The following is a 25,091-nucleotide window of genomic DNA, read 5'->3' on the forward strand; positions in this document are numbered from 1 at the left end:
AATGGCTCATTATGAAAGAACTTTGGAAAGATCTGTCTGTCTGTCTGTCTGTCTGTCTGCCTGCCCATCTGTTATATAGGCTACTGTATTGTACACTTCACCTGATTCTTTTTTTGTTCAATTTCCTGAAAAAATATTGAATTCGGAGATGTGAGGATTCCAGCGTAGAGAAACACTCTCATAGATTTGCGTTCTTCAACATAAATCTCTTTATTAACGTCATGTGCAAAAAATATATACAGTATACAGTTTAAGCTTCAGCAAATAAATTCTCCATGATTTTGATCAAGAATCAGCTAGCATTGAATAGCCACCTTTCTGTGCCTGGAGTTCATGTGACACAAACAGCTTTGACACATGCGGTTTCACGCAGGGATAGCTTTAAAAGCTTGAGCCCTAAAAACCCTTTTACTGTCATTTCTCCGATCCGATGAGATTTAAATATATACCACATCTCCTGCACAGCAAAAACACAGCAGAAGCAACACAACATTTTCAGAGCAATTGTCAAATAGCAACATCAACATTATGTTTTTCTTCTTACATTTGGAATTTCAACAGTTATTGGCTCAACATTCACGTGGTCTGCAAAATGTAAACGGATGAGAGGAATCAGGTGCACTTAAATGCCCCATCCTGCTCGGAGAGGCATATATATACTATACATATATATTTCATTTTTTTTTTTCTTCTACACACTGAGAACACAGAGAAACAAGAAATCAGAGGTAAATGATGGTCAGAGCCGAGTTAATACTTTTACACAGCTGGTACGAAATATCTACAAGGATTGAACAGGCAGTTAAATGCGCACTCCCTCTGCACTGACAAGGCAGTGTGTGCACCCTCTTGGTATCATTGTTCTCTTTAGCTTTTTTTTGCACAACAACAACGACAACAACAACAAAAAGAACATTATGCTACAGAACAGTGACCTTCAAGGATAAACACCACTTTGAAACTTTGTCGACGTGATGCCTTTGATTTGAGTTAAAATGCCACACCACTATTGTCAGATTATCTTTTTGTGTTATGCGATCACCTTCAAGTTTCGAATCAGGCTTATGGCTGTGGATGGTTTAATACTCATTTTCATCCAGTGGTAGAACTGCATTGTTGCCATGGTTACCTGGAGTTTCATGCAAAAGAATGAGTCAGCCAAAACACACCAACTTTAACTCAGTGATGCTTCTGTCCATCTTTGTTATTTTCTTCTATAAAAATATCTTTTCAATTTTTGTTTTTATGAAAGCTTAACACACTATTGTCTCCACTGAGTCCTGACTGTTGCCATGGCGACACTGATGGATGCTGCTCATCCCTGCAACCGCGTGGGATTCCTCCATGGGCCAGTGTGATACACTCGGAAAAAGACTCCTCCCAACAGTATGTTCTATAAGATCTGTGTTTGAACTCATGAAACATTTAAGTTCGACTTCAGAACATGACTTTTTTTCTCCACTATCCTATTGATTTTTTTGAGTCTACAGAATAATTTAAACTAACAGCATTAAAACAACATTTTCAGTATTCCAATACTTAAGGCAAGTGTATGCTCCTCTCCAAACTCAATGCAATAAATAAATAAATGCACCAAACACGACAAGAGGAACAACAGGTGACACAAGTACAGATGAAAGGAGATGTTAACCTTGAGACAGACTTGTGCACGTTTAAATCTAAACCATAAATTATTTTAAATCATTTTTCTTAAATCAATTCGATGTTTACCAAGGGTTCAGTCATCTGGGGATTGGGAATAATTGTTAGATTGCGTCCAATTGTGTCTGTCTCAAGCCAATGTCTGTCTGTCTGTCTGTCTCCTGGGCTGGTTTTAAACTACAAGTGACACAATTTCCATAGTTTGCTCCCAAATTCCGATGTATCACATTTATGATATGCTCGATTCAAAATTAGATGTACGTATAGATTTGACACACATCAGCTATGTGCCAATCAATACGAGTGCAGCGTAAACTGACAGTTCTGAGGACACTTTCACCTTTGTGTGTTCAAACAACACAAATAGAAATACAATAACAACTGCTGTAAATTTGAACATTGGGCATCTGAGCATGTCAGTAATTTCTTGTGCTCTATAAACATGAAAACAGATTGAATGTGTCACTTGAAACATACGCGCAAATAGATTTGAAATCGGATGGCGTTCAATTGAAATTGGTTGAGGTGTTTCCAGCCTTAGAGACGTGACAGTGATTCAATACAACAAGTACTTGGGAACATTTTCTTACATCGCATCTGTCAATCAATCAACCACATATATGAGCCCTGTAGGCTATCAGGTGGCTAAAAACTATTAGCATGATTAAAAAGGTGATTATACATGAATACTGAAAACACATCTGCGGAAGGTGCAGCTCACCTCTCGCACTAAAGCCCTAATCAGTATTAAAAGAAAGGAGGATCGATATATAAATCTACTAAAAATGTGCAGCATCACAATGACACCTTGTGGTTTCTGTTTCAGGGTTAATGTCAGCTTTAAGACACTGAGAAAAGTGACAGTGAGCCCCTTAGTCCCCTTGGAGTGGGATTGGAGCATGGCGATCCCCTTCTCCGGTTGCTCTTCAACGAGACCCCAACCCTCAAAAGTGACCCTTGACCTGTTGAACCGCAACATGGCACCTCCATTCACAAAGCACCTGCGAGGATGCTGATCTTGTATCATTCATGCCTCTTGTGACAAAAAAGAGCCAAATTGTGAGTTTAGTTACAAGCGCCATGCTTGTACAGGCTTATGCTGCATTGCAGAAACAAGGATTCCAAAATTAAATATGAACAAAAGGCAACAACAGAGAGCACAAAACTGAGTAACATGTTTTTTTTTTTTTTTTTATTTAAATATCTACGTATATACCAAATGACCGCATGCAGAAGAATATAGCAACATATCTTAACACCAAATTCCGTGCTGGACAGGTTGCTATTAATAATATCAAGTAGAAGCAATTAAAACAAACAACGAGGTTACATAACTTTTTACATTACATTTCAATCAATTCCCCCACTTTGGTTTTCTATCAGCGTTTCATTGCACTTTTCCTAGAGGGAGATTTGAAACCTTGGAATTCCAAGTTCTCTGGAATGCAGCATAGGAGTTGCTTCAACGTCTAAGCAAAATCACATTCATACGACCCAGCACAGGTCTTGAGAAATCATATCTTATGACATGCATATATTCAAAACCACCAATTGAAATTCTCTGTTTAAGGCTTGATCACATGAATCTAGTGGACCCATTCGTGATTAAGGAAAGGGAATTTATACATCCCGATGGCCTGATACAATGACCTCAAAAGATACAATAAACCATCATGTTCATCCTTCCTTTCACAAGCCCAAAGCAATTCTGTCAATATACAATCTTCTTAAAAGCACCAAATTAGTGGTTTGAACATCTTCTCCTTACAGGTCCAGTCTTTGTCTGGATGACGAGACGCGCAATCAGCGGGTCTTGTTGGCAAGGGAATTGGTTTTAAAAATAAACCTCATCTAGGGTTTATCAGCCAGACTGTCAATTCTATTCTCGTTTTTACCACCCCGTCCCGTTTTCCAGTCGTACAGACTGCCAAACTGGAGTTCTCAGATTCTTTTACCTTCCGTACCATCATCCTCGTCAGACTCCCCCCCACCCCAGGCAAGTCGTATAGTTGGGGGGTGGGGGGGCTCGCGCCGCTAGAGAGCTGTGATCTGAGTCAGTTCTGTGTTGGAGTTCCCCGTCCCTGGCATCTCTCCCCTCTGCGGGGGATCCACCCCTACCAGGGGCAACTCCACGCCTAGTCACGCGGGATTGGGAGTCCCACCGCCGGGTCCCCCGCCGTCGGCCTTGCAGCTGTAAGCGGCCGCCACCTCCCGGGCGATGCTCCTCATGCGGCCCGATTGCTGGGTGTCGAGACGGAACGGTGAAGGCTGGCAGAACTCACGGAAGCAGCGCTTGAAGTTCTCATCCAGGAAGGCGTAGAGAACGGGGTTGAGGCTACTGTTGACGTAGCCCAGAGCAATGCAGAAGTGCATCAGGACCAAGGTGGAGAAGCTGCTCAGGTTGAAGCCCAACGACTGGGCCAGGACCATGATCTGGATGGGAGTCCAGCACACCACAAACACGGCCACCACCACCAGAACCATCCTGGTGATGCGTCGCAGGTTGCGGTCCTTCTCCTTCGAGCCCGACAGGATACGGACGCTGCGAAGGCGCTTGACCATCAGGCTGTAGCAAACACTGATGATGGCCACGGGGATAAGGAAGGAGAAGAGAAACACGCAAGTGCCAAAGACGGGATCCCAGTGACTTCGCGGCTCAGGGAGGACGACGATGCATTCGACGCCTAGATTCACGAAAGATGAAAACAGATGTGGGGGAGGGGGATCATAAATTCATAGGACTCGCTCAAAATCAGCCAAAGACACAAAACTGGAACCTTTTGGAGACTTTTGAACAGCCTTTTTAGAGTTGAAACATGCCACGTGTGTGCTTTGATGCAATTGATTGTGCAACAAATATTGCCTCATAAACACAATCAAAACCTTCTTTGTCATGCAGAATATGTGGGCGTTATTTGCATACATTGTGAGCACATGAAAGATGCAAATAACCCAATGTGATTAGGAAGCCATGCTAATATTAAAAGGCAGAGCAAAAGAAAGGGATGAGAATATATGCATGTGTAATGGCACTTGACGAGACAAAAAGATGACGTGTGCGTCGAGGGAGCGTGACAGAAGACGTGACGCCCGCTTTATTGCTTTTAATTAGAGGCTGCAGTCTGAGACTAATGTGTCTGAGACGACAGACTGATAAGGAGAAATAGAAGAGCGACACGCAGACACAGCAGACCTTAACCGAGGCATTTGTCACCTGTGAAATCAATAACTGCGTAACTAACTATCTACCATCTCAAATCTCCAAAGCTAAAAGGAGGTCAGCCGAATCAAGAATGCATCTGGATCAAAGCGGAATGCAAATGTGACAGTTATGTATATGTATATAGTATAACAGATTGACTTTTTTCGCATTCAAGCCTTTGTGGCTGGCGCTGTGTAAACGCACTTTGACATTGAGCGGTGCTCCCTTCCACTACGTGCCGCATCTCACTATCTTTACCACATTTGACAGAATTTTGAGCTGTCGATGAACTGACTTCAATAATGTGCAACTGCAAGCATGTGCTCAAGCTGATAACAAGAAATACATTTCTAAAAATGGATTAGTGTACCGTATTTTCCGGACTATAAGGCGCACCGGAATATAAGGCGCACCTTCAATGAATGGCCCATCTTAAAACTTTGTCCTTATATAAGGCGTACCAGACTATAAGGTGCACCATTAATGCATCACGTCAGATTTTTAATCCAAATCAAATCATTCTACATTTTATCATTTTTATTTCAACTTCAAATGCAACAAATGACTTTATAATCACAAAATAATGATTTATAGTCTTTTTGATTCATGATTCATAGTCTCAGCAGGCCACTTATGATTTCATGACAAAAGGCTTCGGAACAGTTTAAATTTAGGTATTTGGTCCATATATAAGGCGCACCGGACTACAAGGGGCACCGGACTATAAGGCGCACTGTCGGCTTTTGAGAAAATGTTAGGTTTTTAGGTGCGCCTTATAGTCCGGAAAATACGGTATTACTTATATTGATCAAGCATCCAGTAGAATTGGGAACATACTCTGGATCTATGTTTTTTTTTTCCCGCTGAAACTGATTTTTTAAAACACATTCCCTGCACATAATGAATAAGTGCAGTGTAGTTTTCTCATTTAATCATTTAGTTTTTAATCATCAGCTACACCCGCTTTTTAATGCAGGATGTTTAATACCAGCAGAAGAAAAGGTCATTCACTCGATAGCTTTTAGTGGCGATCATTCTTTGTGAATGTCTCACCTTCTCAAATGTTAATTGTCCACTTCCACGCCAACTCTTCCACCAATGGTGGTGTTACATTGCCATAGTTGCAAGGGTGCATTTTGGCCTGAGATTCAAGGCCCAAGCTTCTCTTTTGTGGGCACAAATTGTGACGATAGAATGAAGCGACAGCGGGAAAAGGGAGATAAAGTTAAAATGAAACGAGGCAGAAATGTAATGTGGAAGGAGAACAGGTAGGACATAAAAGATGATGTGGTCAAAAGAAAATAATTCCTAGAGTCCACTAATAACAACACTCAAGGTTGCTGCAGGCTGAAACTGGATCGATGCAGAACCACAAATTCTCTGGTCAACATTCATTCCACTGAGTCTCAAGAAGGCACTTAAACGTTTTAGCTGCATTTAGAAGCACAGCAATTAATCAATAGACAATGTATCAATTAATTAATTATTGACTATTTTGACTCAAAAAATTCTAATTATGATTAATGAATAATAATGAATTAATTATTAATAAAAATAATTATCAAGGGACCATGTAAATCAGTAAATATTCACAGATTGCCTTTTAAAGTTGGATGAGCTATAGTTGCCATGGTGACAGCCACTGTATGGTGAAGCTACAGGATTCTGACTATGATTATTACTCGCTTGACTTGCTGCATGTGAAATTTGCCTTTTGCATTTGTAATCAATAACAAAATGCAGTTTACTGATTCTAATCTAGAAGCTGCAAAAGTTTCATTTAGCACACGTGCACAAAATCACAGAGTGAATGAATTGATCTGAAAGCAGCTTTTCATACCATTTCTCACACCATTCTGAATACACACACCCATTCAATGGTTCAGTCTGTATGGGCGCACTCATTATGTTCAAAAGAAAATTGTTCAACTCAAGTCAAGTCAACTCCAATCCTTCTCCCGTTAGTTCTGGTGTCCCCCAGGGCTCTGTCTTGAGCCCCTCCTTATTATCCTCTCTAGTTTTTCTAGCATTGAGTGTGTTAAGCAAGACTGGTGTATGTGTGCATTTTATTTCATGAAACTGTGATTGTGGAACAATGACTTCCCGGCTTGTCATGTTGTTTGCCTGCTAAGTTGTGAAAGTAATGATTTAGTACAGCTTAACCCAGTAAAAACTAATTCTAAAAGATAGTAAAACAAAAGTTCAGCATGTGGATTAATGTTATCTGATTTATTAAAAAAGACAATATAGCTCCGCAGGTGGCGCGACCACAAATTACGGGCAGCCAGCCACTTTGTCAGCGGGCCTGCTGGCAAAACAAGACCTCCTCTGGGTAAATGGGGCTGCATGCAGAGCAGCATAGCATTATCAACAACACCACGCACGCACGCACGCACGCACGCACGCACGCACGCACGCACGCACCCACACACACACACACACACACACACACACACACACGAACACACACACACACACACGCACACAATCTATCTTGAATCCACATTAAAGCCTTTTAAAACACACTTAAATGCATCACTGAAGACACCAAGGGTGGCCATGTGGTTGGGAAAATGGTTTGTGGCTGTTTGACCACAGGTTAAATTCCCCTAACTGAAAAAGGCACTCCTGGGCTCAGCTGGAAAAGCTAACTGGTGCATTGGAAATCATGAAAGCATGTGTGTGTGTGTGTGTGTGTGTGTGTGTGTGTGTGTGTGTGTGTGTGTGTGTGTGTGTGAGGGGGGCAATTGGCGCCTCCCCCAATTTAGTACAGTATCAAGTCATGTAGCAATTTATAGAGAATGTAAAAAAGCTTTGTTCGCAGCATAGAAAGGTTACTCATAATATCCAGGAAGTGATGAAAGCAAAACAAATATTTGCAGAAATCAAGTACAAAGTTCACAATGATGTTCTCTTAAGAGTCTCGCTGTGGCGGTGGAAAAGGAGAAGCAGCGACAGTAAAGTTTAACTGGAGTGGAGTGATTGTGCGTTGCGCTAATAGACATCTCATTAAATGAAATGGAGTTCAGCGGCGCATCAAGGGAGGGAGGGAAGTCGGGGTGCGGCTCTAAAACCGTTGTGGCTGACATGATTGAACTGTACAACTCCTTTTAGAGGCAATCAAAGAACAGATAAACTGACTCAGATTAAAGTGTCACATGTGGAAACGTATTACACGTGTGTTTATGTGGCAAATGATGACTCACCAATGGCGCTCATCTGAGTCTTTTCATCATTAGACTTGATTTTTTTTTTTTACTACTATTTACTACTGTCGTCTTAGGCTGCATTTGCATTGCCTATGTCTGATTTTTGTTTTATTCATATATTCATTCTCAATTGCATCATCAGTGATAATGTGAAAATTTAAGTAGGGGAAATTTTATTCCACTTCCACCAGTATTGTATTATTGAACTAAGAATGAAACACACTTTCTAATGTGAGGAAGTTACCCATTCAGTTCTGCGTGGACCAATAAATGGACACATCACGTGCATCTAACTCCACTTTTAGCCAAAAATCTCCTATCAAACAAATGTCACTTGTAATTAACATCTGTTACTCATTGCCATTACAGGAAGTAAATAAATGTCATCCAATGATTAACTGCACAGTCAAAATTGAGTTTTGCACATAAGACAAATCGTGCCAGATGTTGTTTAAATGCCACAATGCGAGAATTCTTAACATCCACAGTGACGAGACATTTTGCTGGCAAATAACTTGATTGTTCATAAATTGTATGTGTCGAGCCCATTAGTGAGATGCGATGCCATAAAAAGCTGTAAAAAGCGAGAGCAAGCACATTTGGAAACAAGTTCACCCATACTGCAGCCCCTCAGGGTCCTGCTGAAAGATAGCTTCGAGCCATTTTGTTCCCATGAATTTTCGTCGCTAATGGATAATGAAATATAAATGCTGTGTGGCAGGGTTTCGCCGCAGTTTTGCATATTAATCCAAGATGAATACATCCCAGCTCACATGTGTGGTGCACATGGAACAAATTCCGTGTAAATACAATGAGCTAGTTACTCACTATTATGTTCTTGCTCCTCCTCAACGTTGCCCATTACCATGGCCGGAACTCCAAAGGCTGACGCCAACACCCACACACAGATATTCACCACCTGACCAAAAATGGCACGTAATTAGTTTGCAAAGGAGCTAGACAGAGGGCTCAATTATAATTGTCTCATAAGTCAATGGAAAACGCCCACGCTAGATTGTCTGAATGGGAGTGATGGTGTTGTGCTCCGAGAGAGAGCGCTGACAGCAAAAGGAAGTCTTACTCAGATAAGAACAACAACAACACGCTGAGGCTTGATTCTTTGATGCCAGATCGATGTATCGTACTGGATTATTCTTTTCATGCATAGCCAAACTGGGACACAACGGGGGAAAAAGAGCAAGGTGCTTCATCACAATTTTGTTATGCCAAGCACACATTTTACCTTGGCCTTGTGAGGTGTCCTCATGTCCAGAGCTTTGACGGGGTGGCAGACCGCCACGTACCTGTCCATGCTCATCACTGTCAGCGTGAAGGTGCTGGTGAACATGTTGTAATAGTCGATGGATACGACCGCCTTGCACAAGGCGTTGCCAAACGGCCAGAAGCCCAGAAACACGTCGGTACCCTGGAAACATTCCCAAATTAAAACCATGAGGATGTGGAGGTCCCGTCTACACTCAAGCGCTTCCATGGAGAGTTCATGATTCAGTCGAGTAGAGCGTGAAAGCGCTTCACCTTTCTCTTGCATGGTTTTGATCCTTACGCTGATTAGACTTCATTTGCACATTAATTAAATATGTAAACAATTATTTGGCCTTGATGACACGAGGCAAAAAAAATCACTGATTGTCGTTGTTAGCAAGATTGCACACATAACTTGGCAGATGAATGTATATATATTAGATTATTATAGTATTGTAACAATATTCCACTCAATCGTGTGAATGTTAAAAGACATTAACGTTTCATGGCAGTTGACCAAGTAGGAACAAAGAAATATGAGCAGTACATTCTGGTCGACAAGTTCAAAGTTCTCAGCCTAAGTTTGAGATAAAAGTTTAATTCATTTTGTGACCATGCACGTAACTCAAAATACGTGTATCGCAAATCATCTTGCCCATTAAAATGAATAGAAATGCCATTAATCTGTTGTAGCCTAGCCCCGAAATCAATAGAAATTCTAGGTAAAGTGTTTTTACAAAGCTTTGACTCAATTATATTGTACTTTATAAAACCAAAAATAAAGACATTATTAAAGATACTGTAAAGAAATTGCTACTTTTTTTTTTTTTGCTCCAACTCAATGGACATTGAGCTGCTCTTGGCCACCTGGGGAGAGTATAATGGACACAAATGGGTAGATATTAAGAGAAGATCAGTCCTCAATAAGCAACAATATGATTTGTAATACTATGTACTGTATAAATAAAATATATGCCCATGAGCAGCGGTGTATTGTTTGTCTACAAGTGTGGTTTCACAAAATGTTTTGAAATATTCATTGATTTGAGCATAAAAATGCCGCTAAATAAATGACAAAAATTTTTTTTTGTTGTTGTTGTTGCAAGTCAGGGAGTGACATTAAACAGCCTGAAGCATTAAATTGTTGATTTCGATCATTCGCTTACCTGGAATGGTAAAGTGGCAAGGAATAAAGAGTCAGCCAGAGCCAGATTGAAGATGTAGATGTTGGTAGCCGTCTTCATCTTCGTGTACCTATGGACATAACACACGCAGACATAAATTGCTTTAGTCATCTGCATGACAAATAGAAGGATGATGTTGACGCGGGATTAAAATTCGCAAAGGTGCGCTGTCTGCTGTTTATGGTGGGGAAATGGGGGCACTTTAATCAGACCTTGAAATTCATTTCAAGCATCACTCTGAACCAGCAGGTCCTGGTATCACTGGACCGACTTGGCCCTTTTCAAGTGGTATTAACATAAGTGATGGAATAAGCATTCCAACAATAACTACTGAAGGGGTTTTGTTCATATCTCCAAAACCCCAAAACATAACCACCAAGTAATATCCAAAGAAAGTTGTTTGAAGTAGGCCAATCTCATTCAAATCGTTTTGTCCATCAAGGGCATATTTATGACTTATTAAATTGAATAGTTCTTTGATTGATTGCGTAATCATACTGAGTAATGAATCAACCACCAAACAAATTAGATTGGGACTCAACTCCCTGTTTGCACTTGGCACAAGATATCAGCAAGCTTCAAAGCTAAATTTGTACTCAAAGTGGAGAGGGTCAGTCAGGACATGAGAGCACTTTGGCTCTCAGAACTTACCACGAAGAACAATAAAGAAAAATCATTGGTACAATCCATCATTGCCTGTGGGTTTTTGGCCATAAAAAATGCACTTTCAAGCCAATAATTAGGGACAAGATCTTAAAAGTAGTTTTGCAGCTGCTGTGCTTGTGAATTCACCGCACCATCCCTTGTCCAATTGGGATCGAAACTTTCCTCAACCACAAGTTCCTCATTTGCCGAGTCAATCTTCTCGCCTAATGTCGCGTTTCCTCTTCTCTCCATTAAAGTTGGAAGGAGGAACCAGGATGAAGGGAATCTGTAATCTGATGGCTCTTTCATCCGGCGTGCTGTTCACTTTCAAATATTCATCATCACTTTGAATTATTCACACGCCGCAGTCAGCGCTGTGTTGGCTTGTCACTGCATGAACAGGAAATATACTGTCAGAGGCTCTGTTAACTTTTTTGGACTTTCATTTTAAACACAGCACTGCATTAGCAAAATTAAATTGTTTTCTTTGAATCTAACAATTGCAAACGGAGATTCTTTAGCACAGATTATTTGGTCACATTATACAAAGGTGACTTTATTGTTATTGTTCTCCAACTATATTCTAATATTAATACTTCATTTGTGGTTGAATTGACTGTTTTCACTGTCTTTGTGGTTGTCCCCATTGAAATATATAAAGCACTTTGTTACAGCTCCTGCGCTACATAAAAAAAACCTGCACTGTATTGTATGAAAAGAAAACATAATAAACTGAGTTTGCTGTTTCAGGATTCTAAGAAGCAAAACACAGGACACAATTACCAAGGACATCTTAACAAATGGCCAAATGGTTTTGCTACAGTCCGTATCGCACTGAGCTACAAGTGTTTGCGCATGTAAGTGATGTTATTTACCCAGCGTTCCTGAACAGTTGCAAACAGTTTTTCGTGTCAGAAAAAAAGAAGTGGACAAAAGAAAAACCGTTGAGGACTATTAGCACTGTTGGCAAATGTCGACCTTGAACAAATTGTAACGGAAAACCAGCATTCAAGCCGTGCGCAAACCTTAAGATGAACAATTAAGACAACTAAGGGCTGTCATACAAACTAAATGATTGATTCTTCTGAATTACCGAAACCAAGGAAGGTGTCATCTACATATACACCGTCAGATTTTCCCAATCCCATGTGACCAATAGCTGCTTCGGCTGTGTTTGATAGTAAGTGTCTGAAAAGCTTTTGCTTCTTCTTAATCCTTTACAATAAACCATTTCCTTTCTTATTACGGATTACCTCCGCACTCTTTTCAGACAGCTTGTAAAGACCTTAAGACCTTTCATACGGTGTCCTCTTGATGACAGCCGCAAACCCAATTCAGTGAGCGCTCGCTTGTGCGTGGTTATCACAACCCCCCCTTGATGACACTCTCCTTCAAGTCAAGAGTCTCAGTAAACCATTCACATGATCAGATGGAGGTTTTTTTTGTGACGTACTGATGTCAAGTCTAACAAAGCGTCGGTCACGTATTTATGAAACACACACAAGGACACAGTACCAAATTATGAAACTTTAAATTAACTACAAAAACATTACATGTTAAAAAATTGTCAGTATTAAGTCACACGAATATTGAGGCATCTGTTTTGACCACAAACTTACATTTACAACTCATATCTTTCAAATGGTTTTGGGTTACGCTGGCATTATTTATGGACATGCAGTTTTATTCACTACTGGTGTGGCGATTGCTACTCCACACTTGACTGAATTTTATATCAAAGGTGGGATGGGTGCCGAGTAGATATGCACAGGCTCATTTTCATTTACAGTCTGGAAAGGCAACACGCTAACCTACATCAAAACGTCATTCAACTGGTCACATCATTAACAACATCGGTTTAGTGCTCAAAGACTGATCTTGGTCAAATTACTTTCAATGTTTCTACACACAAACACACACATAAAAAGTGTTAAGGTGCAAGAGTGCTCCTCCAGTCCCCATCTCCAAGTGTCCTTGAACATGACACTGAGCCCCTAATCTCTGATGAGATGGCGGGTACCTCGCATGGCTGCCTATGTGCACACATAGAAAGACAAAGCACTTTCCTCCCCACCTGCATCAGTGCGCAAACATAATTCAGAATTGTGAATAACGTAATTTCTGCACTATAGACCGCACCTGCATATAAGCCACGCCAGAAGTTTTTTTCCCTATATATACTATAAATCACAAGTGTTTCAAATGAAATGTCCTCATTTACCAAAACGACTCATTTTAAAATATCCTAAAAATCATGAAAATCCATGGATAAGCCGCAGAGCCCAAAGTTTATAGTCCAGAAAATACGGTAGATGACAAAAATTGGTTGGCTATTGTTGACTGGGAGAAAGACAACTAGGCACATGTATACATAAAAATAAATAAATGAATAATAATTTGACAGACTTTTCAGCAGTGCTCAAATCTCCACCAAATGGAAAAGAGTGATGAAAGTGAAGTGGCCTCGACGGCTGTCTTGGGACTAACATGTCACACACACTGCAATCATTTAACAGCTTTCTTCTCCCTGGGAGGCAAGAGCCAAGATGTTTGTCACCCACCAGCAGCCCATTTTTTTGTCGAGCTGCACAAGAACTGGAGCAGCCCCACGGGGAGCATCCATGGGAGTTTGTTGGATCATCGAAAGAGAAAGGAGCCGATGTGACTGAACATGTGACCTTTGTGTCACGGGATAGTGGCAATTAAAGCACAACATCACACCTTACCTCTCTTCATCCTCCGGCGGTAAAATACATTTCTCTCTCGGCTCACCTCCAACGCGGTTCTTGTTCAGCGCACATTTTTTACACATTCAGCCGAGGGAAACCTGACTTGAAGGTGTGTGCTGTTTATCACATGGTTTAGAACATCTGTTGTTAAATATTGGCTATTGGGTGCCATTTTGGATCTGTGAACGACCGAGTATAGTATTTTTAGGACTTGTTCTGCTACAACAAATTCACCGAAGAATGTGAAACTACAGGACCTTAAACTATATCTCTTGTCCTCTTCATTAGGGTTGCCATTGCAATTTCTGAAAGGAACTGGTCATATTTATCAAACACAATCGGCTACAGCAGGAGCTCATCTGTCAACACTTGCATGATCAAACGCCCCCAAAGTGTTCCTTCACTTTACAGGCACCTTCAATTTTTGACCCTCAGCGGAAAATGACCAATTATCTTATGTAATTCAAAAACAGGGGCGCCCCTGTGGTGCAGCTTCTTGAGCTGACGGGATTAAGTCCCTTTACGATGACTTTGAATTTGATTTTAGTGCCAGGTCAATGAACTACAACTAATTGAGAGAGAGGTAAATGACAACTATTGCAGCTATCTTGAAAAGTATTCTCGGCAGTGTGCGGTTACTGAGATGGTCGACATCAAAAGCTGCCGGATAATTAGCAAAGCACTGATACCATCACTCTTCTTCACCAACGTTCACTCACTGGACAATAAAATGGACTTACTCTGCCTGAGGTTGGGGCACAGTTCCAGCGAGACTTGTTCCGTGCTTTGTTTGACCGAAACAATATGTCTGACTCATCCTTTGAAATCGAGGGAATACAGCTGTTTTGTGGCAGCTCTGATGCCCATTTGGGGAAGAAATGCAGTAGTGAAGTTTGTAGCGAGAAAGGTTGATGGACTTAAATGGAGCCATTGCTCTGAGGAAATTGAGCATTAGACCATTAAATGCCGGCCACACTACTTGCCTTGCAGATTCACTGCTTTTTACACCAGCAGTGTTCACAGTTTCCAGAGCTCATGCTCACGCTAAAATTAAGAGAAGGGCAAAGGGAGCTTCACGACACCATTAGTTCCCTACGATCCATGCAGAGATGAGAGCACTGTTGAAGGCTAGGGATGCTGCCTTCAGGGTATAAGAAGCAAGAACGGAGCTCAAACTCTTATGCTCAAAGAATCCAGATGCCCTCAATAAATCCTTCCTCGGCTTTGAGGACGCTCCCCAGCAGACGAAAAGAACCCAAGCGATTCCTGGATTTCCTGACCAAAGACATGTCGGGATCCACTCGACCATCTCCTCCTGCATCACCATCAGCATTGGCTCCCTCATGGCCTGTGTGCCAAGCATATATGACGCTCTTGATTGGGGCAGTTTGCTGTTTTAGTTTGGAAGGAAAGACTAGCATCATCGCCAAAAACTTACTCCTGTCCTTTCACCACCTGAGTCTCTCATTAGGGGAACTAGCTAAAAAAAAAAAAACCCAGAGAAGGCTTGGCTGCACACATCGCCTTATGTACGTATGTATTTCCAAGTGCCCAACCAAGCTCCGCATCTGCTACCAGTGCCCCACCTGCAACAATCACATCTTATTTAGATAAGATGAAATTTAGATATGTCCAACTTACCCTGCCAGTTTCCCCCAATGTTGCTAGTTAACATATAAATAAGAGAACAATTTTGAATTTTTATGGCAACTACTGTACAGATGCTAACTGATGATTTTGGTAAGAGTTAAATGTGGGTTTGCAAACTAAAATGGAAATTAAATTGCTTTTTGTTGGTAATATAATAAAGCTCAAGGAAAAAAATTGCCCTTCCAGTGGAAAGATGATAATGCTGCTCATCAGTGTCATTTATTTCCATGCTTTACAAAGTTTTGTACCTTTATGATGTTCAGGGTCAAACTTGACGACATTATATCTCGGCATCGATTTAGCAAATTGCTTGTCCTCATTAAGCTCACAGGTAAGCTTGAACCTATACTAGCTGACTTTGGTTAAGAGTTGGGGTAAACTCTTGGCAGTGTTGTCATGAGATCGCATTCAAGTAAATAAAAACAGAGTTGAATGGAACATTGATACGTTTCTTTTTTTATCAATGCGCAAGTGTCTTGCCATTCACATACACAATGTAAACATTAGCTTGAGAGAGAATAGAGGAGGAAAAAAAAAGACGGTCATGCCTCATTGATCAAGGCCACCATTTCTATGCCAGAAGAACCATTTGATAAGAAGATCTAATTTGTCGCACCTTGTTTTCTGAACCAGGCTTTTTTTTCCATGATCATTAGAAAACATGCAAATGAGCTACGCTTGGCTGATAAGTTTCTTAATGCAAGTGAATGTCGCTTTGTGCCGTGAGTCGACAGCGATCATTAGCAGACACTCACAGCTACGAGAAGATGAGGAGGGCCTCAAGGATGAAAGACTAAAATCAGATAATAAGGGATGGAAAAAAATAAACAAAAGGAAAGGTTCCGCTGCACCAATCAGGTTCGGTCGGCTTTCCTTTGTTCTTAGTGTGCCAAAGACCGCCTGAAAACCGAATGCAGCAAGTAAAATCATTCCAGCCCAATTAAAATTAAGTTTGTTGCAGCAAGAAAACATTGCTCAGATCAAGCACTGCAAAATGTCAGCGTGTCTTGGAGAGGATTGTCAGAGTGAGGCTGAGGTCTGATAAAGTCCAACTATGTATCTGTCGGCGTTTCTCCTTCTTTTTCACAGGTGACATCTGTGAGCAGGGTGGCTGAGGACCTAGCGGTGTTTCCAATTGAAGCTCAATAAGGTGGAGCTTTTAAGGAGCTTCCATCTCCCGCATCTACCCTGCTTACCTTCCGGCAGAAACCATTCCTCCCTGGCGGTACTTCACTCTCTCCACCTTTTGAAGGACCAGTTCTGTTGCTCCTGTCCCGGATCCTCAGTTCTACTAATTCATCATCTTTCAATAAACACTTAAAATTCGCTTCTGACTTCTGAGTGTGTTCTGCATGTGGGCCAAATCAGACGCCAAAACCATGACAGTATCTTGTGGAAACTCTATGTTTGGGTTGTCATGGAAACATTGGTGGAGTCCTTGAAGGGTGCTCAGAGAGGCTTCAACTTGAGCTTCGGCCTTGGGCCAGCTCACTGCCCGCTGCTTGCTTCGCTTTCATTATGTTCTTCTCTGAGATGCAACTTCTTTTGGGAAGAGTGCAAGAGAAAACGGATGCTTGTCGGAGTGCCTGCTCGTAGCCCTTGTTGGTGTTGTGAACTTCAATAGAAGAGGCTTCAAAATGTTTTTTACACTGCCTGACAGCTGAGCGCAATCATACGGCTTGCAGTGGACACAAGAAACGAGCACCATCTTGGTTATTAGGTTTCACTTTATCTCACTTCCTGATGAAATGCACTCAAATTCAGCGCTGATTTGAACACCCACCGCCTGCTTTGCATTTCCAGTCCGACAGACCTGTTCGCAAGACTTTCATCGGAGTCATCAAAAACAATAATTTTATAGGTTATAAACTTCACCAGCCGGGGATTTGGGATTGCTAATTTCTTCAACATTAAATATTCCCATTGGAAATGTGATACAATAAGAAATAGGACACATAAAATAGAATAGAAACAATCTGTTATAAAGTCAAACTCGCACTCTTATAAGACCTTTGTTAACTGCAACTACTAATGACTGTAACTTTACAGTTAATCAATTTTCTGGGTTTGACAAGCAAGTCGAAAGCAAGTGGCAAAATGGCCACACCCGAGAAAAACGATGAAAACGGGTGGATTTTGCTGCTTTATGCATATTCCACAGATACGATATTGATCAGAATGATATGTTTAGAATAATGGAGACGTATGCAACATATTATTGTAAATACATTTTTTGACTTGCCCTTTAACTGTCACTCCAGAAAAGAATGTACTGTACCCTATGTTATAATTCAGTTTGAGCTGGCATCATGGAAACAGAAAGATAAAGTAACTAGGAATGAGTCACTTAGAGCTCAACGATCATAAAATGTGCTGACTCTCGGAGTCTAATTATGAACCTTTGTGCAGTTTACCGTTGACAAACTATTTGTGTACTCGTTTTAATCTGGACTATTCAATTATGGAATTTATCACAGGATTTATCGACACTTTCTGCAACACCACAAGATGGGGCCAAAGCACCCTACTCCACTTTGCAGAGGAACATCTGCAGTTAGAGGGTCAAGTTTAAGCTGCTGTAGTGACGACCTAAGATCATTGATAAAGAACATTTGAGCAACCCATATTTATGCGACTGACAGGACTCATGGATTTATATATTGGCTGACTGGATATTGTAATGCATGACCCTACTCACAATGGCAACAAAATGATAGATACGAAATGCGACTTGAGAGGCCGATGAAGGATGAAACCGTAGACCGATCGGATGAATACAGGAAACCCTTCAAGAATTCTCCATTATGGTGTGTGTGATTGCGTCCCATACAAAATGTGGATTTCTTGGATTCATCAAGGGATGACATCATCTTTGTTGGCATTCCAAGGCCTCTCTGAGTTCTTCTATGAAAATGAATCAGCCTCTCACTTTTTTTCCTGCCTCCCACTGTTACCGCCTCCCCTCCATCACGGCCGAGTCATCGTGACACGCCTCTGAGTGTCTTTGGTCGACATTACGTAAATTTCATGCTGCTAAAACAAAACGAGAGACAATCTGAGGTCATGAGTAAGAACAGTGTTTGAATTGGGGTTAAAGGTCAGATTATATTTGGCCTCTGTGACATCCCCCATCTGCCAACACAGCTTTCTTTACAGACCCACTCTAATTAGAAGGCTAGTAGTAGACAGATGACACTACAAAATAAAAACAGTCTATTTGAAAGTGCTATTTTTAAACTTATCACTAGACAGTTTCTTCACAGTTTCCTATGTCACTGTTGTCATGACAACACATTACTTTGGGCTTCAATTACTACGGTACCACATAGCAGGTTCGAAATTGCATGTCAGCTCACGCGAACAGATGGCACAGGTGTAAAAGTGCTAACCGCTGTATTTAAACGCCACGATTTGTTTGATTAAACGAGTCACGGGTGCCAATGTGCACAACATTGCGTTTACAACGTGGGACAGCACACCCGGAAAATTGTCTGCTCTGCTTGCCGATGTGTATGATGAATTGAGAAGTTGAATTATGGTGTTGAAGTGTGTCCTCCGCAAGGAAAATGTTACAGCTTTTTTTTTCCTATTCGTCTTTTTTCTGACTCTGCCTTGTGTTGGCTGGCTCGCCTCAATGCCCCCCCCCAATTCATCATGCCAATATCCCATAGATAATTTCAAGTGGAATGTTCCAAAAGCAAACATTAGAATTGTTTTGAATTGTAGAAAAATGACATGTCTCTCGATAAGTTGTCATGTTAGCTGTCGTGTTAATACTGAAATGTGAAATTATTCTGAACTACTGTGAAGTTGATTGATATCACCGATGCGGGTCGTACATTTGCAGGAAATGTATTTAAATAGCTTTTACTGTGAGAAGGTTTCAATCGCATGAGACCAAAATATTGTTTTCAACAGGCCACTTAACTCACCAGTCACCTTCAATATCGCCACAATGATCTCACCGTTTCAAAATGTGTTTAATTTATACTGTCACTGCACAGCAGATGCTTCTCTGTTTTACAACATTGGACACGTCTTACCTTATAATGACGTACATGACCAGGAAGTTCCCCACCAGGCCGATGACACAAACGATCATGTAGACCACCACGATGGTGACCCTCACTCCCGTCGGCAGCAGGGCGTCGGTCTCATTGTAGGCGCTGCTGAAGTTGTTCTGGAAGAACGAGTCGTTGTACAGCTGCAGGTGACTCAACTCAGCCAGAAGGAGCTCGTCTGGGAAGTCCATGTCCGGGCGAGGCCAAGGGGGCTAGGATACGCCGGCTAATTATGCAATCTGACCTGAGAAGGACACAAAGAACATTTTGAGTCTCTCTCTGCTGATACAAATAAAACATACTGGCCTATCCGATGAAAACATTTCTTATTGATCTCTGACACTGACTCTGTTGAGTAAAAATAAAAAAAAAATAAAAAACAGGACGTGAAAGGATAACCTTCAGCTATTTAGCTATCTTGAACAACGACATAAGATCTAGAAATATCTGTGATCTCTAAGCCAAGACCTTGTTGAATATTACCTCATTAATATTAGACAGTCAGATGTGAAGAAACACTAAATGCTAATATGCAGCCCTTGCTTTCTTGCATCAGCTGCTGCAACAACACCTCAAACTGTCACCACGCCTCTCGTCAGTCATGAATATTCATTGAAACAGTAACTCTGAGGCTGCAGCATCCCCGCTGTTACTGCCAGCCTCAATACATGTACGCTATATATGCGCTAGATTGCCTCCACCCTTCTTTCCCGCATCCCGCCGTACTGATACGCAATTCACATTCAGGCACTGCAGGGTGGAAAAAAACAGGGCGCATTAGTGTTCATTTTATGATGACAGGTGCTCATTACAGATCTTGTGTAAGAAAAAGTGTCACATTTTAAACTAATTGACGTACGCTGTTGAGGAGAAATCAGCAAGATAGTAAGCGTGTGTGTTACGTTGCCAATTGCTGGCCTGACAAGACTGTTTTCGTGTTGTCAACAAAGTTGTCTTCTTTGTGCGACTGCATATGAAATACTTTTTTTGGGACACTACAAATCAGATAAACTAATCTCTCTTTCTGTATAATTTGTTTTTGTCCTCTGGAGTCATCGATGAACAAAAACACAAAGGGCAGAATAATAGACTTAATAATAGACACTGCCACTGAAATGGGAGTCCCTCATCGCATTAAAAACCTCTAATGTGGTTAATTGATTCCTAATTTGGAAGTTTAGTGAAATGTCCACCCTAATATATGTAATTATAGAATCCATGCCAACCTCTACAGTAGACCCTGTGCCTTATTTGCAAAGGTACTCGCTAAAATATACATCCTTCACCTCTTAAAGAGTTGATTGGGATTGGATCTGTATGACAAGCCTATAAAAATGCCAAGGTTTCCTTCTTTACTGAGAGCTTTTACTCCGGCCTGCACTGCACATGTGCCTCACAGTCCAGACATCTCAGGAGTGAATGTCGGCTCAGCGCCCCTAATGTGGAGTTTGCATGTCTCACAAAAATAACTACACCCCTCACATTTCTGTAAATATTTCATTCCCATATCTTTCTGTCTGCCTGGTCTCAGCCACTCGGATGCAACTCAGTTCCAGGGTGTTAGCAATATGTACAGCAGCGATTATTTTTTTCCCATCCTGAGGCTTCTTTGCCGTATTGAACTTCCAATGATTGATATGAGAGAATGAGAGCGCTAACACAAAATGCAACACTGCTCCCATTTCACACCTGAGCTCTATGAAAAGAAAAGAGTCACATAACAAAAGAAAAAATAGGTAATTGGGCCCAATTTGGACATGTTCGCATGTGCACTGCTGCCAGCGGTTTTGACATTAATTGGTATGTTTTGCGATAAGACGAGGGGGCAGGAATTATGCTGTAATACAAGTTGTACAATGACTACTTCAACCATTTAGCACAGTAATTTTTTTTTTTTATTAAAGTGACGTCTATAACCGCTTTTGTGACTTACTGTACCTGCCCTGCAATTACCTAGTGGCCCAGTCCAGGGTTTACTCATCCATGAAACCTAATGAAGACGAAAAAATATCAGGTTGTCCTGTCAGGTTAATTAGTTGAATTATAAAAGGTGACAGGAGTGGAAATCAAGAAGCTTCTGCCCTCTTGTTTGGAAATGTTCCACCACTCTGTTGGTGTTACAGGACTTCCAAAATGCTGCCTGGCTGGCAAGGACAGTGTAAACCAAGTTGTGCAGCGGCGTGGAAGCATTTCAAGCAGCCTCGATCATGTTCCAACGCCTCACAGTTTTACGAGTAATAGCAGTATGAGTGTTTCGCTCGTCTTTCTCATGTTTACTTTACTTATACACGGCGTTGTCACAAAATTCAAACAGTCGAGTGATTTTATTATTTGGAATTCAATCAACAATAGGGGTTTGCACATTGGCCTCTTACTTGAGAGGTTCCAGCTTCAAAACTTAGCTCTGCACGTCCTAAATTGAGTTTCTCAATTTATACGTTTTAAAAGCTTACTCATTAACATTAACAACTTCATGTACGGGCTCCTTCATTGAGGAAACATCAGCCATCGTCAAGCTGCTTTTGAGCGTGTCACTAAGAGAGATAAACAGGAGCTTCACAAAACACAACTTAAATTGGGGTGCAACAAAATAATGATCGTTTTGGTTCGTATGGTTTATGTAATCCCTTTAGTGACCACCCAGAGTGAGAATATTCACAAACAAGACCACCCAGTTTGTTTTCACTGCATGTCAAGAAGAATCACCGACAATTCCTTTTCATCACTGTAAGTTGTATTCACGCTGGACTCACTGGAAATTTACCACACACAATTACAGGGAGGAGAAATTTCATCCAGCACGCTAAACAAAAACAAAAAAAAAATCATCAAAAGCAGTTGACCTTCCCTGAATGAACATGTGGCCATGAAGGACAGGCTGCATCTGACTGATAAATACAGCACATGCTCAGTACGTCAATAAATCTGTCCGAGTGTGTTTTGTTTTCCAGGTTCAAGCTCTGCGAATTTGTGTATGTGCGCGTGCGTGTGTGTCTGTGCTTTGATGAATATGCATTCATTTCACAGTCCAAAGTGTGTGTATCCATGTAAGGCTTCCTTCTCTTCGATGACAACATGAAGCAAAACAAAGCCAATCTCTTGGTCCCAATCAGGTGCACTTGTTGCATTATTAACATTACAAAGAGCCACTCTGGTTTTATGAAGAAATGCAAAGTGTATTCCTGACTGTTGTGCAAAACAGGTTGCGCTGACATAAACCCATTCAGTGAAAATGGAAGATGTGGAGTAGTTTTGTCTTCTAGACTCATCCAAATAGTTTTGGTTACATAAGTAGTTCTTATGCTGCATTCAAGGAAAGTGGGAAGTTGGACTTTTCCAACTGCCAATTATGAAATGTACACTAGAACGAATTCAGAATTGAGAGGCCCAGAGTAGCAAAGTTGGAGAAAAAAAAGGACCCTGAGTTCACCGACGGACTACAATGTGATGTCACTCGACAATGGCGACCGTGTGGAGATACACTCTGTGATTGTCTACAAGATTAAAGAGTCCTTTATTTATATAAATTTAGGACATTATGAAGAAGTTCTACTTGAGGTCAAAATGTATTGTGATAAACAAGAACAAGAAACAAGCTATGGGAATCAGCCATCTTTGTTGTTTACATGTATCTCGAACGCTTTAAGGTCGCATCTGAGAAAATCAGAGTGGGCTAAATCTGACTTCCCACCTTCTTGAATGCATCACTACTAACCCAGAGTGATGACACTGATGACAAAGAACATGCATACACACATTCACACAAATGTGCCCACTCACAGCGTCTGTTTCTACCTCAGAGTAGCTAGCTTGCTGTAGCTCACAATAAACAGTTACTAATACTAGCTCAGAAAAAGGTGAGGTTCCGGTTCCAGATTTAGTATCTATATTCTAAAGTGTCTACTTGACAGTTTTGGGTTTAGATTCAATTTGGTGTGCATGTACTGGCCTGGAATAAAAGTACCAATTTTTTGTTTCTTTTTTTGAAGCAAAAAAAAAAAAAAGGGGGGGAAACATACTGGCAAAGTAAACGTGTCGGACGCATTGGCAGTCCAACAGACATTTTTTTTTTTTAAGTACTCGTGCGGGGAAACACACAATGCTTAACATTCACAAGCCAAGGTAAATTTATTTGCTGGTTCAACGATCCATTGAAAGTTAAGTGCCAGAATAATACTTTTGGCCTGTTTGTTGATGTTGGTCAGCACATCACTAAAGCAACAAGTTTGAAGGGAAGGATCTCTTGAAAAACAACCAAACAGTAATATAACACATAATTGACGTTTTTAGACTCAATGTTGTAAGATCAACTTAAGCCATGACCTCCCCAGAATGCAAACATAATGCCATTAAACCAAATAAAAACCTGTAAGTATTTTCTTTCACATTTTTTTCCATCTGGTTATTTTTGCATGCTTGTGAGCTCACCACGCCAGAAACGTCTTTGGTTTTTCCGCCATGCAGATGAAGAGCAAACTGTCAGCATCAACAACTGGAGTCAATAAATCACAGCAAAAGACCCACAATGCATCACGCACTCGAGTGGAAGAAGTCACTTCGGCCAACGACAGACAGACAGACAGACAGACAGGTGTATCCAATTGAAGGCGACATATTGCAGCCCTCTCCCTGTCGCGTGCAACCTGTCAATTACGCACCGCGTTACAAACTACAGCCGCATTTTTGCACACTGAACGCACCATCTGCGCGGCGTGTTGACACAACCGATTGCAGATGTCTTCAAAACCTCGCCGCAATGACCCGCTCACTCTGTCGCAGCGGGCTAAGTCTGCATTTGGTGAAGCCCAGTCCGGTCTAGATCCCGTTCTTGGTCACGGTCCTACCTTTTCTTTCTGCAGCTACGCCGCAAGTTGTTGTCGCTTGACTGCAGCGTCCTGCTCCCTTCCTCTCGCTCCCGTTTCACTCCGCAGCCTCCTGCACCGGGGAACAGAAGAAGAAGATGAAGAACAAGAAGTGGAAGGACTAAGGTGGTCCAAAAGCAGTCGGTCCGGTGCGGTTGGAAGGGAGGGGGTGGGTGGGAGGGAGGGAGGAGGGACGAAAGGCTTTACCTCTCCGCGCGGAGCATTCCGCATCAGCCGGGTGGCAAACGGGTTTGGGGAGGAGGTCGGTGGAGAGGGGTGTGTGGGGTCGGGGCGGTGTGTGTGTGTGTGTGTGTGGGGGGGGGGGGGGGGGGGGTCTACGTTTGGCAGACCGAGGGAGGAGGGGTGTATAAAGATGCTTCCTCCTCCCCCCGACACTGACAGATCAACATCTCCACTTCATGCTCTCCAACACTTAGGAAAAAGGACATGCTTAAAACGTGTAATTAAAAAGCTTGTTAGTTACAGCTAAATGGACTCGTTTGTATCAAATTATAGTCATGATTTTGTTCAAATCTAGATTTTAATTCGTTCCCATCCCCAACAAGACCACAGACCGTTTTTTTAATTACTTCTTTTTCCATCTTTAAATTGTCTCCTTTTTAA

The 25,091-nt window shown here is 41.4% G+C and overlaps 1 protein-coding gene across 2 annotated transcripts; it reads right to left on the reverse strand.

Annotated features, from left to right (window-relative positions):
• Window positions 1–191: 191 nt before the first annotated feature.
• LOC148402370 (delta-type opioid receptor-like) lies at window positions 192–24,764 on the reverse strand. 2 transcript variants are annotated; one of them, XM_088367017.1, is made up of 7 exons: window positions 24,675–24,764; window positions 24,450–24,540; window positions 19,588–19,849; window positions 10,503–10,590; window positions 9,317–9,499; window positions 8,902–8,992; window positions 192–4,346 (listed from the first exon to the last, which is right to left on the reverse strand). In XM_088367017.1, the coding sequence occupies exons 3-7, from the start codon at window positions 19,794–19,796 to the stop codon at window positions 3,802–3,804; spliced, it is 1,116 nt and encodes a 371-aa protein (XP_088223143.1). In that variant the 5' UTR covers window positions 19,797–19,849; window positions 24,450–24,540; window positions 24,675–24,764; the 3' UTR covers window positions 192–3,801. The 2 variants fall into 2 exon arrangements, with proteins under 2 accessions (XP_088223143.1, XP_088223151.1); XM_088367025.1 differs by lacking the exons at window positions 24,450–24,540; window positions 24,675–24,764 and adding an exon at window positions 24,034–24,182.
• Window positions 24,765–25,091: the final 327 nt, after the last annotated feature.

Source organism: Syngnathus floridae, chromosome 2 (assembly GCF_059516105.1).
Source record: "Syngnathus floridae isolate MCC-2025c chromosome 2, RoL_Sflo_1.0, whole genome shotgun sequence".
Taxonomy (NCBI): domain Eukaryota; kingdom Metazoa; phylum Chordata; class Actinopteri; order Syngnathiformes; family Syngnathidae; genus Syngnathus; species Syngnathus floridae.

What these genes read in the sequence shown, in the direction of transcription:
- LOC148402370 (XM_088367017.1), bottom strand. Translation starts at nt 19,796, where the DNA reads ATGGACTTCCCAGACGAGCTCCTTCTGGCTGAGTTGAGTCACCTGCAG. An exon ending in TTGCCACTTTACCATTCCAG is followed by an intron (nt 9,500 to 10,502) that starts GTAAGCGAATGA and finishes GAATGTTTCCAG; the next exon opens with GGTACCGACGTGTTTCTGGG. An exon ending in GGACACCTCACAAGGCCAAG is followed by an intron (nt 8,993 to 9,316) that starts GTAAAATGTGTG and finishes ATTTTTGGTCAG; the next exon opens with GTGGTGAATATCTGTGTGTG.